The sequence below is a fragment of the Sinocyclocheilus anshuiensis genome, unplaced genomic scaffold (assembly GCF_001515605.1).
Source record: "Sinocyclocheilus anshuiensis isolate Anshui unplaced genomic scaffold, SAMN03320099.WGS_v1.1 scaffold1318, whole genome shotgun sequence".
Classification (NCBI taxonomy): Eukaryota; Metazoa; Chordata; class Actinopteri; order Cypriniformes; family Cyprinidae; genus Sinocyclocheilus; species Sinocyclocheilus anshuiensis.
The window spans coordinates 521,175-539,384 of record NW_015557160.1 but is presented as its reverse complement, the minus strand read 5'-3'; the positions used below and the strand labels follow the sequence as shown (position 1 = coordinate 539,384).

At 36.3% G+C, this 18,210-nt stretch overlaps 2 protein-coding genes across 7 annotated transcripts in view; both read left to right on the top strand.

The window, feature by feature from the left end:
• LOC107678303 (cadherin EGF LAG seven-pass G-type receptor 1-like) overlaps positions 1-3,901 on the top strand; it is a 49,138-nt gene extending 45,237 nt beyond the window's left edge. Inside the window, 8 exon segments of the mRNA XM_016473526.1 lie at positions 267-393; positions 1,186-1,311; positions 1,430-1,566; positions 2,167-2,261; positions 2,343-2,486; positions 2,596-2,808; positions 3,454-3,724; positions 3,806-3,901. Coding sequence (XP_016329012.1) covers positions 267-393; positions 1,186-1,311; positions 1,430-1,566; positions 2,167-2,261; positions 2,343-2,486; positions 2,596-2,808; positions 3,454-3,724; positions 3,806-3,830 — 1,138 coding nt within the window. The 3' untranslated portion in view covers positions 3,831-3,901.
• A 2,257-nt stretch (positions 3,902-6,158) lies between these two features.
• The window catches only part of LOC107678301 (GRAM domain-containing protein 4-like), a 29,655-nt gene continuing 17,603 nt past the window's right edge, over positions 6,159-18,210 (top strand). For 3 of the 6 annotated variants that reach the window (XM_016473521.1, XM_016473519.1, XM_016473518.1), the window contains exons 1-3: positions 6,159-6,584; positions 14,461-14,668; positions 16,573-16,696. In XM_016473521.1, the coding sequence (XP_016329007.1) occupies positions 6,556-6,584; positions 14,461-14,668; positions 16,573-16,696 (361 nt within the window). In that variant the 5' untranslated portion in view covers positions 6,159-6,555. Of the gene's footprint in view, positions 6,585-6,620; positions 6,851-14,178; positions 14,210-14,460; positions 14,669-16,572; positions 16,697-18,210 lie in introns of those variants that run through there. The other 3 variants (XM_016473524.1, XM_016473523.1, XM_016473520.1) reach the window with 3 other exon arrangements.

The window sequence follows — 18,210 nt, the reverse complement described above, 5'->3', positions numbered from 1 at the left end:
GGTCGTGTTAGAATGAACCGTTTTAGGTAGGCGTGGTTGACTCTTAACTTTTATAAAGAGTATCTCTTTGGATTGAGGCTTTAGTCTTTTCAACTTTACAGATCTTCTTTATGCACCAAGGGCTTGTAACACTTCAAAGAGAAAGGAAAAATTGAAATCGCATCATATGACCCCTTTAAAGGTCAAACTGAACAATACTGAAACACAAATGGCCTGAAGCAGGTGAACCCAAATCTTGTTCATCATTCTCATTTGCTCTTGTGCAGCTCTGCTCTTCGAGTGGCCTTCCTCCTCCTGTTGCTCATCAGCGCCACCTGGCTGCTGGGTCTGATGGCTGTCAACAGCGATGTGCTGTCCTTCCACTACCTCTTTGCCATCCTCAGCTGCTTGCAGGTACATATGGTCATTGTGCTGTGTAAATAATGATCACTGTTTGTCAGAAGAGAAATTTGGGATGTCTTGCCTATATTTAAAAAATTACTCACAAATTTTTTTTTTTTTTTTTTTTTTTTTTTTAACTCATTTTTGTATTTTACCTTTCATTTAATATTTCTCTTTATTTACTTTGCTATTTTCTTTCTGTATTGTTTATTTTATTAGCAACAATAACATATGTGCATATATTGACAGTGTATGCAATTGTGTAAGTAAAGCATTGTTGATTCTAACATGACTTGATTGTATTTAATTTTACATTTTTTATATTTTTATTTTTACCTCATCTTATTTTATCTCTTTATTTACTGTTTATTTTCTGTAGTTTTTTATTAAAGATAAAATAATATAATCATAATAAATAACAAAAATTTAAAATTGTAATATTAAATACAATCGAGTCAAGTTAGAGTCAACAATACTGTATCAATACAATTGTCAGCATATATAGTAATTAAATAATAACAATTATGGTTGTTGTTGCCAATAAGCAAACAATACAGAAAGAGAATAGTGAAGTAAAAAATATGTGAAAAGAAAGGTCAAATAAAAAAATGATGTAAAAATATTTGGCACATGGATAATTAAACACAATACAATGGGAATTAATTAATGGGAATTACTTAATGTGTTTTATACAAACCATAAGGGATTGGATTGCTCTCTTTAACAAACAATTTTGCTTGTGTATTATGACAAATTTGTATGTATGTAATTAATCAGTAATGATGTGTGTTTTTTTCATTCCAGGGCATGTGCATTTTCTTCTTCCACTGTATTCTCAACAAAGACGTGAGGAGGAACCTGAAAAGTGTCTTTACAGGGAAGAAAGTACCAGCTGAAGATCCCAGTACAATAAGGGCTACCTTACTCACAGTGAGTTTGACACATACATTGAATTAAGAAGTTCATTAAAAATGTAAAGATTCATGTATAGGCACAATTGATTTACTGATGAATCACTGACAGTGAATCTCTTCTTCTGTCGTCCCAGCGTTCTCTGAATGGTGACGTCTATACAGAGGAGGGAGGTCTGTACCAGACCACCACTGGAGAGTCCTCTGTATCTCTAGAGAGCTCTATTAGATCAGGCAAGAGTCACGGCAGCAGCTACCTTGTTTCCACACTCAGGTAATACACCAGGAGTGAATTACGATTTGAGTTATTTTATATTAAATGCCACGACTGACCAATCAGAATCAAGTATTTCTTAAACATCTGTGTAATAAAACAATGTTTCATTTGAAATGCTAATGTAAAATATCTCCATACCTCCTCCTTAACCTCTTAAAATGAGAATCAAGTATTCGGGAATTCGGTTTTTAGGTCATGTCTTTAGATGAGACTAAGTTCATTATGACTATCAGTGGGGCCACTTTAGCCATATTTATGACTCGTACAGTATTTTTTACCATAACCATGTTACATGGATCACATATTAGATCCAATGTGTATTGATTCATGTGTTTGACACACTTCTAACTACAAAGCGTAGCAATAAAGAATATGGCATTTAAAAAGAAAATGTTACTAACTAACGAAAGAAGAAATCCTGGTTGTCATATTTGTAATATTGCCATATTGGCAGCTGCATTTGTGAACATTTCACCAGCAACTTACTGTCACTGAATAACTTTAGTGTGACTCCACTTAATGTAATGATAGTGGAAATACAAATTCACAGTATTTCAGTAATAATGCATAGATTTGATGGGGGTTTTTTTCACTCAGGGAGAAGAAACGCAGCATATCGTCTAATGGTGGAAATGTGCCGCATGATGAAGGAGACTCGTTGCTCTTTTTCCACAAGAGTAAAACGGCAGAAGGTGAGGGTAGAAATAACACGGACCATTGAAGGCTCAGCTGGTGTCATAACTTCTGAATAATCATTTTCTGTTATTATTCAGATTCAGATTCGGACAGTGAGCTCTCAGTGGATGAGCACAGCGGCTCCTACGCTTCCTCCCACTCCTCGGACAGTGAGGATGAGGCCAGGCACTCCAGGACCAAATGGAATAACGAGAGAACGCCCATCCACAGCACACCTAAAGGTGCCTGCAGCCTCTTCTATGACCTCTGACCTGCTCTTTTACGTGTTTTATTCATTTTATTCATATTTAAACTTGGATGTTTGATAACTTTAATCATGTTGTTCTGAAGTTGATGCCATGTCCGGTCAAGGGAAGCCATACTGGCCGGAGGAGCCACCCACAGCTAGTGAAAGTGAGGATCCGGGCGGTCCAGAGAAACTGCGGGTGGAAACAAAAGTGAATGTGGAGCTTCATCAAGGGAATAAATTAAATCACAATGGAGATGTGTCTCAAAGTGAGAGTCCACCCAGTCAGCCAAACAGCAACCAGTTACCCAGAAGAGGTGAGCGACAACTAAAACTGAACAAAAATTACTACAAATCTAAAAAACTTGACCTAAAAAAGAACACTTAACAAGATTGAACAATTTTAGTACTTGAAAAATCCATTTTTTTCATGCATGCATAATACATGTATTTTATATATGTTAGTAATTTATAACATTAAAATAATATGTAATAATTTAATAGATATTTATAATAATGTAATAATCTATGACATTATATATTTGTATTTAAATAAATATATATTTAAATATATAGTTATAAATAATTATATATATTTGAAACTATATATATTGTGTTCTATTAAAATATTCTGTATATTATATTGTATTATATTAATACTTTCATTAGACATTTGAAAGAACAAGATCACCAATATTAAAATAATATTTAATAATTTAATAGAGAATAGAATAATGGAGAATAATTGATTAAACTATTATTTGTTTGTATTTATTTATATATATATTTAAACATTTCAGATTAAATTGTGCTAAAAACTAAAATATTTCTTTAAATAGAATATATTATATATTTTAAACAATATATTTTGATAAATTGTATATATTTATATAATATTCTATTAAAATATTCTGTATTATTATATTATATTATATTATATTATATTATATTCACTTTATTAGGCATTTTAAAGAATAAGATCACATATTCACCCCCGCTGATGGACAAGAACATGAAAAACCGCTTGAGGGAGAAGCTCAGTGACTACAACCCACCCCAGATCCCCCGAAAGACTCCACCGGTGGGGTCAAACGAGGGGGTTCGCTCAGGAACCGAGGCCAAGAGCATCATCATCAAACCACCTCCATTACCACCCCAGTCTGCACTGAACGGGCTCGCCGTGGAGCTGGGCACGAGCCCCGTCACCCTGACGGACGAAGACTTCGATTCTGAGTGAGTTGGATGTCAAATGCTGATCTTTACAATTTATTTGGTCACGTTCTGATTGTAACACCTCTGTCTTTCTCTTGTTAGTGGCAGCAATGAAACATCAATCTGAGTCTTCACCTTGAAGGACGCTGAATCAACTGGAATGGATTTAGACCAGTTTCTGTGTCCCCTTTAGTATTAACGCACAACATGTTCTTGCTCTGAAGTTGTTTTTTAGTATTTATAAAGGTTCATTTAATACAAATGGAAGCTGGGCACTAGCTATCCCAGCATTCCAAAGTGCTACAAGTTGAGCTGGATGAGGACAGAAAAGTTTTCTGACGTCGAAATGGATAAAGCTGATCTGGAGTTACAGTAAAAGACTTTGATATTAATTAGCTTTTGTACAGTTTATGCCAGAATTCATCAGTCATAAACGGATGACTTATGATGTGTAAGTAATGTTTATAGTTACATTTTGTATTTTAGATGTGTAATAGGGTTATTTGTAAAATTGTAAATTAGGATTTCATTGTGATGCCAATACTGAATATTTATGTTTACTGTGGTATTTTTTACAGCACTGTTTTGAATGTTTATATTGTTTTTTTATACGGTGCATTTTTTTAAAGTTGTAGCTTAATTTGATTTATTTAGTTTTATTTTTTATTTTTGCCCCAAACGACTGAGTTTTCTTTCTCCCAGTTATGTTTCAGATGAATTATTAGTATGAAGATGTCCATCGTACAGATTGTTTGTCATTGGGTTCAATGGGCAGTTGTGTTTTTACAGTGATTACCTCTGGCAGTATTTTACAGCTTATGTTCAGCATGCCTTAAAGTCTCTGCCAGTGCTGTACATAGAAAAAGAGGGTTTTGTTAGGTTTGCTCTGCATCTAAATTACCAACAGAGAATCAAAAGATTCCTAAAGTGCCTGTCGACTGTTTTATAGCTCTGCCAAACCTCTTGTGTAAATAGTATAGACTGAGACATTCAGGGAGCCGTTCTTTTGTCTTTACTCATGTTAAAGGTCAGACTATGTGAACGTGATGTCAGGTCAGTAACAATGTAATCTGTAATAGTTTAGAAGCATTTATTGATTGGTAGTCCTCCAGTGAACACACATTACCAATATGACATAGATTAAATGTGTATCCATGAAATACCTCCATTACTTGTCAAAGCTTGTAGATGTTAGATACCAGCATGTAAAATAAGGTATTTATTTACTATTCACACTGATAATACATTTGAACATTGTAAATAAATGAATTTAAAAGACTTAATTGAAAATTCTGTAGGATCTTGTATCTTTTTCCCTCACAAAAATGACTTGTAATATTGCAGTATTTTTTATATTATTTTGCTATCATGAACCTTCAATATACACTACCAGTCAAAAGTTTAAAAGTTTTTTTTAAAGAAATTGATACTTTTATTCAACAAGGAAACATTATATTATTGACAATAATATACTGTGTATTTACCTTGTAGTCATCAAAGAATCTTTAAAAAATGTATCTCTGTTTCCACAAAAATATTAAGCAGCACAACTGATGTTAACATTGATAATAATAAGAAGCATTTCTTGAGCAGCAAATAAGCATACTTCTAAGGGATCATGTGAAACTGAAGACTGGAGTGATTTAAAAAAAATCTGCTTTGCCATCACAAGAATAAATTACATTTCAAAATATATTAAAATAGAAAAGTTATATTAAATTTGTGTAATAATATTTCTGTTTTTATAGGTTTTTTACATCTCTTTCTATTTTAATAAATGGAGACTTGGTAAGCAAAACATAAAAAAAATCTTGCCATCACCAAACTTTTTAATAATAGTGAACGAGTCCATTTAAGTGAACAACATTTTAAAAGTAAATTGTTTTAACCCAGTCTACCCCATCTACCATGATACTGAATGATCGCCAGACTGAACTTACATAGTATTTACATGATTACTTATGATAAAATCATATAATTATGGCAACATGTTTAAAAATCATGTCATGTGCAAATAAATAAAGAAATTAATAATAATAATGTACTTTGTACTATTTGGTAATGTTTTGCTAGTATTGTGTAATGAAGGCTAAAATAAAGAATTTAAATATAAAATATTTACATTTAAATAGAATGTGTAATTAAAACATAAATGTGTTACTTGTGACAATTTAGCTGTTTAAATGTGAACACAATGATCTGTCATTGCGCGCCACCTAGTGGACACACAATCATCCAGCGAGTGCAAACACCCAAAAACGAGTCAAACCAGACCTGTCACATAGCCGTCTAGACTTAAAGGCGTATGTTCACGTCCAAACAAGTCAACTTCAAAAGAATTAGAGATAAATCATACACCCTCGCGTTTGTTTTCACCCTCGTGTGCGTATATGACGCATAAACTGTAAACTTGGATTGACAGTTATGGGATTAATGTCCATCTCACTTGTTAAGACACACTATGCCCTGTATTGTTGTTTAATATTGAAAATGCATACACTAATTTGAGCGCATTTTAGTTTACTCACGAAGAAGGAAGATTTGAGAGCGTTTCTGTCTTTACTCTAACGGCCCCTTTAAGAGCGTCTGTCGCTGTCATTGACGAAATTTCCTGGTGTGAAGTGAGTCTCGCTGGATATCAACAACAGACTGAAACGAACCCCCAAATGATTGTTTGCCGTTTGCATGCGATTCTAATCCGCAATAACGCTGGGAATAGCATCTGACGGCTCGGGGAATCGCCTCGGTAGATAAATGTGTCCGCTCGGGCATTTTACGCCGGGGTTTTCATCGAACTGGTAGCAGGTGGCGACGGAGCGGGGCGAAGCTCGAATATCCATGCCTTCCTGTTAATGAAACTTAATTACGAATTCCGTGCAAGGTGGGTAAGAAACTTTATTCCCCTTTCTGGTTGTTAATCCCGCGGCGGGCGGGGCGCGTGTTACAATGTGTCGGGCTGAAGAAGCTTTTGTTACAATTGTTGCATTCGAATTCGAATCCTCAAACTCATTTCAGCGCGCGCGACACTCGTGCGAATGTGCCACATGTTTGTAGTTTCGCACAGCTGCAGCACGTTTTCTGTACATATGTTTAAATTAATATATTTTGCGGCTTAATGTGACAACCATCCCTTAGCCTCAAGACGAGGTAAGAAAACGATTTTAAATATTTTGCACACGCACGAAAGCCGCCATTCTACACGGCATCGATCTAGAGACGAAAGGCTTTTAGGTCAAGGCATTAATCGGCAATTTATTGATGGTGCAACTCTGTCAACCCTCGATGTTTTATTGATGAGGTCCAACTTGAACTACACGGCGAGGTGATGAAGATGCAAAACCCTGGAGCAGCGTGGGAATAAAACATGCCCTTTGTGTTAACCGTGATGCTTGTTGATATTATGTAACTACAGACTACAATACACGAAATATAATGTTTTAATGCGCAAAACATTGCTGACAGATAACAGGCTGCAGAGGGTATGACAATAGGGGCGGATGGTGTTTGGAGAGAGTATGGGGGCATGGAGATGTCTAACACAATGCCGGTGTCGGAGGATGTGGTCGAAGGGCGCACAGACGAGCAGCCTGACCGCTAAACTCATTGTCAGAGTCGGGGAGAGTGAAAGGGGAGTCGCTCGGTGGCGTCAGTACTGAGAAAAGAGTTAGTGCTTACCTATGATGTAATTGTAATGAGTGTTACTATAGAATTAGGCTCTGCGTTACAATAGAATGGCGCTTTTAATAGAATAAAGCAGAATCAAACAATGTTGTTTTTTCTTATGTAAAGCATATCTGTTAATTATATATGCCCAGGGACGTTCTCAGAACTGTGGCTAATGTTCTAGCAAAATTCTCTCAAAGTTACTTATTCCAGTTACGTTAATAGAACGTTGTTTCAAATTAATCTGGTCTTTAATAACGTTCTGAGAACGTTAGCACAAACATTTATACGTTGTTCGTTGAACATTGAAACATTTTAGTTGGGAGATTTCTCTAAAGCCCAAAGTATACTTCAGCTTTGATGAGAACGCTTAGCACATGCGTACAGCTGAACGCATAGCCCTGTCCCAAATTGCACACTTCTAGTGGACTTGAGCCCGAAGTATACTTAGGCCGTCTGCCTTCTGCATGACGTAATCTTCGTCGTCAGGAGGGTCGGTGGATGTCCATTTACACCTTACACATGCAGCCAAATGTTTGTGTTTGTGCAGGTGGTGTGCATGCAACAGCTGGTGAATGTTGGAAACAGAGAAGAGGCCACTAGGTGGTACTGCACATGTGTCGAACTTGACCATCCACGGTTGAGTATACTTTGAAAGCTGTGCAGACATGGCTGCGCACAAGACAAAGCGGAATGCAGAAAATGAAGTATACCTGGGCCTTTACGATGGCCACCGTGTCCGTTAAGTTCACATCCGTCCTATTAGCTTTTAGAATAATGCTCACGAGCGCCCCCTTTGTGGCCGCTATGCGACCTAGATGCGCACTTCTGCCAAGCCCATGATGGCCCTGTCCCAAATCGCACCCTAAACCCTCGCGGTCTTCCTCTGAGTCCGCACTTTCGTGACGTAATGCCACTTTGACTGTTGGTAGGGCTGCACGATTAATCGAATGCGATTGTCTTGCGCATCTTGTCAGTAAAGCCGGTTCTGTGATCTGTAGTAAATCTCCAGCTCGTGCGTTCAGATGGAGCGGCATTTACTACACAGAGCCGTAGTTCACTGACAAGCTGCGCAAAATCACATTCATAATCGCAGATGATTTAATCGCGTGATTATGAAATAGAAGAAATCGTTCTGCAGTTATGAAAGCTGTTTGCGTAGCTTGTCAGTGAACTACGGCTCTGTGTAGTAAATGCTGCTCCATCTGAAAGCACGTGAAAATACCACATTTAATAACATGTTTTTACTCCAAACTCACTTCATAACGTCAGTCGAGTGTTTGAAATATATCCTTCTGTGAGATGATGTGGCTTCTTAAAACAGAATAAGGCACGCAACATATTTCATAGTATTCTAAGCAGTGATAAAGGCTATGTCGATTAGCATTGCATTATTATATACTTTATTATAATAAAAATTATAATAAAACAAACTCAGATAAACCATATATTGTCGTAGTCGTGTGTTTATTAGTCACGTTAAATTAATGAAAGCAGTTAAATCTTCTGTTTATTCAGCAACCGCTATAGGGATTTCCTGGGTTTCTTCTGCGAGGCGTATTTGGAGTTTCAGCGCGAGAGCGCCCTCTGGCCTTCGATGGAGATTTACTGCTGATCACAGAACCGTGCTTCACTGAAAGATACGCATGACAATCGCAGCTTCTGCCTAATCGTGATTTATCACCTTTGCGATTTAATTTTGATTAATCGTGCAGCCCTAACTGTTTGGGTAGAAGTCTGCTGCAGATCTCACCCCAGTGCAGGCTCGGCAGAAGTGCGCATTGAGGGCACATAGCGGCCGCAAAGGGGGCGCTCGTGAGCACCTTTCTGAAAGCTAAAATGATGAATGGGATACCCTATGGCCTCGTGGACTTAACAGACACACGCATGGGGCAGCCATTGTAAGTCCGCAAGACCGCAAATTCACGTGAAGTGTGCCATTTGGGACAGGGCCAATGAGGCAAACTCCACAGCAGACTTCTACCCAAAGCGGCATTACGGCATTAAGAGGAAGACCGTGAGGGTTTAGGGTGCCATTTGGGACAGGGCCAAAGTATAGGCTACTCCATTTGATGGACATGAGCAGTGAGCACAGGCCCTCGAAACATGTGCACTAGAAAGTTTCGTCCTTGTTCAGTGTCTGCAATATATCTCCAGAAATCACTGATAAATATATTTTTGTACTCGTTTAAACTAGAGATGCGAGTATCTTAACTCGTCACAAGTGCTCGTCAGCGGAGCCATCTGTTTTTGTTACCATCTCCAATAGTTTGTTGTTGTTGTTGTTGTCTCATAAATTTTTTCCACAGCGATACAACAGGAAATGTTGCCAACTTATGGACAAACTAATCAGTTTAAAAAAAACTCAAGGCGCATATGCAAGCTGAGCATACATTGTATGCGTGGCTAGGAAAATCTGACTGCACACTTACTGTATGTGTGTATTATGCTAATGATGACATTTGCGTTGTGCGCACTGTATGCATACCCTAAAAACCAAAGTATACTTTGGGCTTAACATTTTTTTAAACATTGCCACTTATTAGTTAGCATTCCCAGAATTCAGAAAAAAATGTTTTCATAACTTAATAAGAACATTAGCAAGGTGTTCTTAGAACACATTTTTATTAGCTGGATTGTTGGATGATTATGTGATGGACACTAAGAAACTGTACAACATCATTCCAGTCCTAAAATTTGATTGCTTGAGCAGGTTTTTAAATTTAGAACATTAATATTATCTATCTTGCTCTGAGTGGGTTTCTCTCAGTAGTGTGAAGGAGTGTGAGATATAAAACATGGAGTGGATTATGAGTGGAGTGATTACAGAATGCTTGGAGAGGGAATCCCTGTTGCTCCACTTGTTGGTTAAAGGGATAGTTTCAAAAAAAATATCTGCAAAAACAAAAGATGATGTTTTGAAAAATGTTATCAAATAGTTTTTGGTGGCCATTGACTTCTATTGCTTGAACAAAAAACACTGAAACGTTTCTCAAACTATTTAAGTTCCACAGAAGAAAGTCAGGTTAGGAATGACGTTGGTGTAAATGATGATGGAATGTAAACTTTTGGATGAGCGATCACTTTAAAGAGATGCTAAGAATCCCCGCCCCCACTTAAACTTTATTGTAGATTGATAGCTGGTAGAGCCTCAGACTCTTGTGCTTCATGTGCAGAATAGTGAGGATTTGAAAAGTTAAAATCATGCTCCACCCTGAACAAATCAAACTTGCTCGACCACTTCAGTGGGAATCCTTTGTCCTAGATCATTTTTTTATGAGTCTAACTGAGGGGGCAACAGATATTTAAAGTTACTAAAACTGTATTTAAAATTAAAATGCAAACTGAAATAATAATAATAAACATTAATTCAATAGGCCTATATTAATAAATATGATAATAGTGTCTATCTAACAGTATATAAATAATACTAAAATAACACTGCCTCAAATGAAAACCATCACAAATATGTCATTGTTTATTCACCCTTATGACATTTCAAATGAAGTATTCTTCTATAAAGTGTGCACTCAAACCTGGTTCTCTTAAGATCATGTTATTTTGAGTGAACTGTCGCTTTAAAGAAGTTATTTTTCTACACTATTGAACATAAGTGAGAAAAGGATGTTTTTATTGTACTGTATGCCTGATTTACTGTAGTACTTTTTCCCAAGCAAAACTTTTGTAGCAAGAGGACATGATTAGTTTTTATATTTATAACCCTGTAATAATTTCTCATAAAATGGTGTGTTCTAATGAGTTAAAACATGGTAAGTCTGACAAATCTAGACATGGGTGATAAATATCATCCACTCAAGCTATTTCCCTTTCCCTTGTGAACGCTGCATGGAACGTCTGCTTATTGTCAAAAAAAGTCCCTTTGTAATTCACACAGGATGCCAAACTCAGGTTACTTAAGAACAAGACGGCTGGCGTTAACCCTCAGTCCTGTCATTATCATGTACAGCATGTTGTCTGAGCTCTGGAAGTGAAATTAGAACTGGGCTGGAGGTTTTGAGTGTCTAGGCACGCATTCGGCCGCTTTGTTCCCAGGCCTGCTTTGTTTGCTGTAAGGTCAACTAACTGCAGGGAATGCAGAGATTGGGACACCAATAGCATTATTTTGTACAACACCGTGGGCCTTTGGTTCCTGGAGAGATTTTTTGGATATATAATCCAAAAATGAAATCCAAAAAATAATCCACATGTTGCAAAGCTGTGTTAGTGTTTTAGCCTCAGCATTCTCAGGGAAGTTTTTTTAGATGTACAAAGACATTCAAGACATTGCCTGAGGAAGTGCACAATAGTTCATGACCTGCATCTTTCCACGAGTTTAACAGCCGAATGTGCTGTTTCCAATGAGCACATATTAGAATTAAAAGGACAGTCATTATTAACAATTTTCACTTTCTATATGACTATTCACTAACTTTCTTTAGTGGAACACAAAAGGAAACAGTTTGAAGAATGTACTGGCTTCTTATTTCCAAATAATTACAATCAATAATAATCAAAAATGATGCAAAAGCACCATAAAAGTATTTTAAATGTGGTTTTTAAAACTGGTGCTTTCTTCTAAAACCGTAAGTTAGCTTTGTGTGAGGAACCGAGTTATTGTTAACTAAAACTATTCAAATGTTTATTATATGATATGTTTTAATGAATTCAAAGCTGAAATAAAATAAAAGTATTAAATTAAAAACTAAAAAAAAAAAACTAAAAAAAGATAAATGTTTCCATAGCAATTAAAAGTATTAAAAATACTAAAACTGATAAATATAAATTTAAAGATAAATATTTACAAAACAAAAACTAATAAAAATGACAAAAGCACAGAACAAAATTACTTAAAGTAAAATGAAAACTAAACATATAAAAGTTTATTTAAAAATATGAATAAAAACTATAATATTATATAAATAATACTAAAATAACACTGGTGAGGATTATTAAATTGATATAGCAATGCACATACATTAAAATTCTGGACGATATCAACAAGCCAATCATTTTCTTCATGTTATTGGTGATAATGGATAAATGGTTTTTATGCTAATGGTCACCATTTGTCTAAATAAATTAAAAATAAAACACTTCAAATGAAAATTAATCATTATAAATGCTACAAGTGAATTTACGCATCACAATGTTATAATGTACAGTATGTAAAAGTCATTTTGAAACTTGCCAAAAATTACATTTAACAGCATTATTAAAGTATTAGTGTTTTTAATTATTACTTTTCAGTGAATGTTGGATGACAGCAAAGGTACTTTCAAAGTAAAAATAGTGAAAATGAGCTTATACAATTAAATATCCAATATCAACCTATATGTACAATATTTACAGATTCTTTTAAGTCAAATCTTTTCAAAGAATCAGTTAATCCAGTTCATAACACCAACCTAAATGATTATTTCAGAAATTGGAAGTCATACAGATTTGGAACGACATAGAGGTGAGTAACAATTACATTTAGACCGGAGAAGATTTGAAAAATGTCTGGTTTTCCTCATGCATCAAACCTTCACGATCAACTATGTACAGGGTTCTTGCTATGAGCCAAAACGGTCATGAGGATCATGGGGCCTCTACCTCTGACCCACATACTGTACAGAACAGGGTCCTGTGCCACACTAGTCCGACATCAGCTGATCTCTTTGAGATTGTAGCAATTTCTCACAGAAAGTTCAAGCCGCCCATTATTATCTCTACAGTTCACAGTCCTCAATACCCGGTGCAGAGAGACTATTATTGTGCAAGCGAGAGACTGTCAGTTGCACATTATTCCTGAGCCGACTTCTTTCGCCAAGAATGACTGGCTTTGTCTTACTCCACTGCTGGGTTTCACTTGCACAATAAGATAGCGTACAAAATGAAGTATGTTTTTGCCTTTAAAAGTGTGTGAATATTAATTTGATGGTACTTTTCGTATTCAACGTGTGCAATTAAGAAATTAAAAACCAGGGCCTGTGTTTATCAAGCCTCTGAGAATTACTCTCAAGAACGCTGCTAAGAATTGACTTAAAGGGATAGTTCACCCAAAAATGAAAATTAGCCCATTATTTACTCACCCTCAAGCCATCCTAGGCGTATATGACTTCCTTCTTTCAGATGAATCCAATCAGAGTTATATCAAAAATTTACTTTGATTTTCCAAGCTGTTTAATGGCAGTCAGCGGGTGTTGCATGCATCAGTCCAAAAGAAGTGAAATAAAGTGCATCCATAATAAAAAGTGCCTCACACGGCTCCAGGGGAGGGGGGGAGGATGATGTATGGAGGTCGGCTCAGAAGTGACGCACGCAGAAGCGCAGGGGAGAGATCAAAACAAAACAACGGTCACTAATTAGAAGTACAAAACGAGGATTTGTAAAGAAGAATGTTGGAGGATTTCGATATAAGCCAAGAGGAGACTGGTTTTCCTTTGCTAAAGTAAGGAGACTTTGCTTCCTTTGCGCCTGCTAACAAACGTTGGTTTTCACGAGACTCACCGGCGCATGCGCAACGCTGACCTCATACGTCATCCGCCCGGAACTGCTTCCAGTGTACAACAGTGAGCGCAAGCTACATTAAAGCGATTATTACGATTTGAATATGGATATCTTTCTTACAAAAACGCATCGATTCGCTACAGAAGGCCTTTGTTCACCCCCCGGAGCCGTGTGAGACACTTTTTTTATTTTTATGGATGGGCGCATTTTATTTAACTGCTTTTGGACTGATGCATGCAACACCCGCTGAGTGCCATGAAACAGCTTGAAAGATCAAAGACAATTTTTAATATAACTCCGACTGGATTCGTCTGAAAGAAGAAAGTCATATACACCTTGGATGAATTTAGGGTGAGTAATTTATGGGCTAATTTACATTTTTGGGTGAACTAACCCTTTAAGTTTGAAAGTAGGAGAACATTTTATGAATTCTCAGCACTTAAGACTAAAATAGCACTTTGAGAATCTTGATAAATACAGGGCCCCGAACTTGGTCTAAATGATAATGATATTTATCAAGATGTATTGTGCAATTATGCAACATTTCTTCATTGCTGCACAGTTTCAAGTCAACACGATGACTTTCGCTTTTGTCCTTAAAGGGTTGCCACCCGCCATGTTAAGATAAAGACACAGATCTCTGTGTTGAACATGCTAAAGCGATTGGATAAGATAAGGTTCAGAGGACCAAAGCGAGATGAGTTCCTGGACCTTGCCGAGTCCCCCACTGCATCTGACAGCGAATGTAATGATGACATCCCAGTGAAACACCGGAGCTCCATCAAAGAAACGGAAGAGCAGCAAGACCCTGTAAGTGACGTTTTTTCCTCTGTGTGAATGTCAAGAGAGAATCTGTCAGAATGCGCTGAATGCATTTTGTTTTTAAAAATGTGTTTTTGTTTGTCTCTGTAGAAAAATGTAGAGATGTGATATGATTGTGAAAAATTGTGTTGACCTCTATTTTGAAGATTTCAAAATAGTCATAGAAAGCCATTAAGAAAGAAATCAAAATTGACTTCATTTAGTTCTTAAATTCCATTCCTGGTCTTATTTTGAATAATTCATCGGTACATATTATTTCAAAGCAAAAAGGTCGTCTTAATCTTTAATCAGAATATAATAAGTTGCTTGTCCTCTAAAATGACTTTTCTTTGCCGCTGATGTCATTTAGGCCATTCACACCACTGGACATTATCCAGTATCCAAACAGCTGTTTAGCTGTTGTTTTAGCCAACAGATTCAGATTAGTGATGGGTTGATCATGAACAATTTGTTCATTTAACTAATCTTTTATCTGACTCAGGAATAGCGAGTTGTCTCGAGAGTGATCATTTTGTGTTGGCCAGAGTTTACATGTTTGTTTGTAGTGAACGTGAAAACCACATAGTCTCTGTACAGGAAACAGGGGATTCATTCATTTTGCTATTTCAAGATTCAGAGATCCAAGTCAGTAAAATGATCAATCTTCCCATCACTAATTCAGATCTGCTTATTCTGGTATGTAACACCCACTTTTTACCATCCAATCAATCCTAGATTGGTAAAATCGCCAAAATAAAAGTCTTGCTCTTAATTTTTCAGTGACATTCAAAAGAAAATGTCCTGATGGAAATGTCATGTCCCACAAGTAAAATGGGTTGTGAGTGTGATTTTACATTTTAACATTTGTTTTATTAATTAATTAATTTTTTGACAGAATTCGCTTACAGTGGGAGCTCATGCATTACAGTAGAAATCTGTTGGCTCCCATGCAATTAGTTACCTATAAACTTGGCAATAGACTGTAAATGCATAACTAATTTTAATTTAATACATTTTTACTGGGGTTTATATAGACATGTTAGTTAAATGTATTTAACTGAATATCAATCAAATATTTGTTTGAGTTTTATGAGCAGATACTGCTTAACATTATTAATAATAGTAGTAGTAATAAAAACATGTATTCCCGTCACTTGCTTCCAGCCTGCATTTAGTTTCGTTTCTCTGCATTGCATGAAGAGGCAGACAGCCAAATTCCCAAAGGAGTTTCAGCGCAAACATCCATTTGCTTCACTGTATTTCTCTCTGTATTAATGGCCTCTTCCTGTTGTTGCAGCTGAGACTGCCCTCCATCGTTCACGTCCACAGACTTCACAGGCCCTAGACTTAAAAACAATCTTTGTAAAGCTACAGTGTCTTTTCCTGTGGCCTTTTGTTTCTGATTTTCTGATTCTGTTTTGCATGACATATTACACGAAAAGAACTGATTGGAAACCAATTTCTGACTAAATTATGTTATTAAGGGCTTTTATATTGGGCGGCCTCGTCCAAGCACATTTTCAAAGAAATGGCATTTGCTGCATATAATTTGATAAGTACACGAAAGCTCACCTAAGAGATCTGCTGTGTCTCTGTGAGCTCATGAGCTAGTCACCATGGTTACAGCTGCCGCACTGGCGTCCGGTTGGTGACTAGAGCCGTGATTTGTCGAATCCTGGTTCTGCTGAAGGTCTATGAAGACGATGCTGTAATGTCTCTGGCAGGCTGGAGCCACTGGTGCTAATGGATGCCCATTTATTAGACTGTAATGTGGCCATATTCTGTATTGTTCAATTAAAGAGAATGTTCATTAGACGATCATTTGAACCTTGACAGCTATTTAATGTTGTCATTGCTGTGAACCTTTATGAACTTCTAAGCTTCTCATATTTTCTCTTACTGGTTGTTTCCAGGCTGGTTCAGGGACTCTCACCATGTCTGCTGCTCCCATCCAGGACTACAAGATGAGTGATGCCGACCGACTCAATGAGGTCAAAGGTCACCTGGAGATAGCCTTACTGGAAAAGCACTTTCTTCGTAAGTAACTGAGAAATAATTTTCACAGCATCCCTATTTTACAGGGTTACATCATTCTACATTTTTTTATCACAGCTCCTCAGATAAACATCCTGCTCTGTTGCAGATTTTTTTTCTGTCAGATTTTATACCCTATTATGGCACCATTGTCATTTGAGGCATTGTGCTATAAGCTCTGCATCTTAGCAAGTTAGCAAGTTACCTCGCTGCCTACTGTCCACATGTCAACTGTCATGGAACTGGCTGCATTGACAGTGGACTCAACGAAAGTGGAAGTGGTGAACAGTAATCCTAATATGGCTAGAGGCTACTTTCAGCAAATCATTTAGGACTTCTGGGCAGACCTTACATTACTAACTAATTAATATTCATAATTTATTTATTATAATTTATTCATAATTGTAAAAAAACAATCTTTATATTATAAACTAATGAATCTTTCTACATATTAAATTATATAATTTTATTAAAGTGTATTATAATTGTTATAAATGTTTGCTTTTAAGGCAAGGCACTACAGGCAAAATCTTTCTCAAACACAAGTTATTTTTGAGATTCTTTCAGACTAGTGGAAAGAGAATATTCAAAATACACATTTAAATGTTTTTTTTTTCTTTTTCTTTTTTTACAGTAATTATACTTTATTTGTTATTACAATACATATCTTTAAAGGCCGTTTTCTTTAAATTAGGTTTTTGTTTAAATGGTAAATTTATTTTTTGATTTATGGAGTAATAAAATAAATTAAATCTTTAACTCTTATGTCAACAAAATGAAGCAAGAATTTTGAACCTGGTTTTATTAAACGTTTAGATTTCTGTTCTCAGATATGTTCAAAATGCATTTGAACACAAAGTGCATATTTAATTCATCACATATGGTGATGTCTCTTAAATTAAATATTTAGCCTATTCACCTGTAGTGTCCTACCTTAATAAAATTGTAATATTAAATATTCATAAATATATAGATACTTTGTTTAAAATTATTGAATAAAATACAAATCTGTTTAGAGTCAACATTTCTCTTAACACAGTCCATAATCTTGGATGGTTTTTTTTGCCCTCGCTGAGCTTGTTGCAGTGCATTCTTGGATTTCTTACCTATGACCACACCTATAATACCTTGAAATTCTTTTGGAACAGAGCTATTATATTATATTAACATGTTCTCAGATGTTTCAAAATTGAGTTTTAACTTGCATATCCAGAATTTGTTAGAAACAGCTCTTCAGGAAAAAGTGATTTGTCCTCTGAGGCCTGCAGATCTGTAATATGTCACAAGCTAAATAGGTGATCGCTCACTGTGTCTGTCGGTTTATCTCCATGAGCAGTGTAGTGAGATCACTCTCATTAAGACCAGAGCTGCGTGCACCTTACAGCGATAAATCCACCATGTCTACTGCTGATCCCTCTGACCTGTACCACTTTTCAATTAGTGAGACTCTCAGTAACAGAGATTACCGCTCCACTGGGGTTCATACACACACACACACACACACACACACACACACA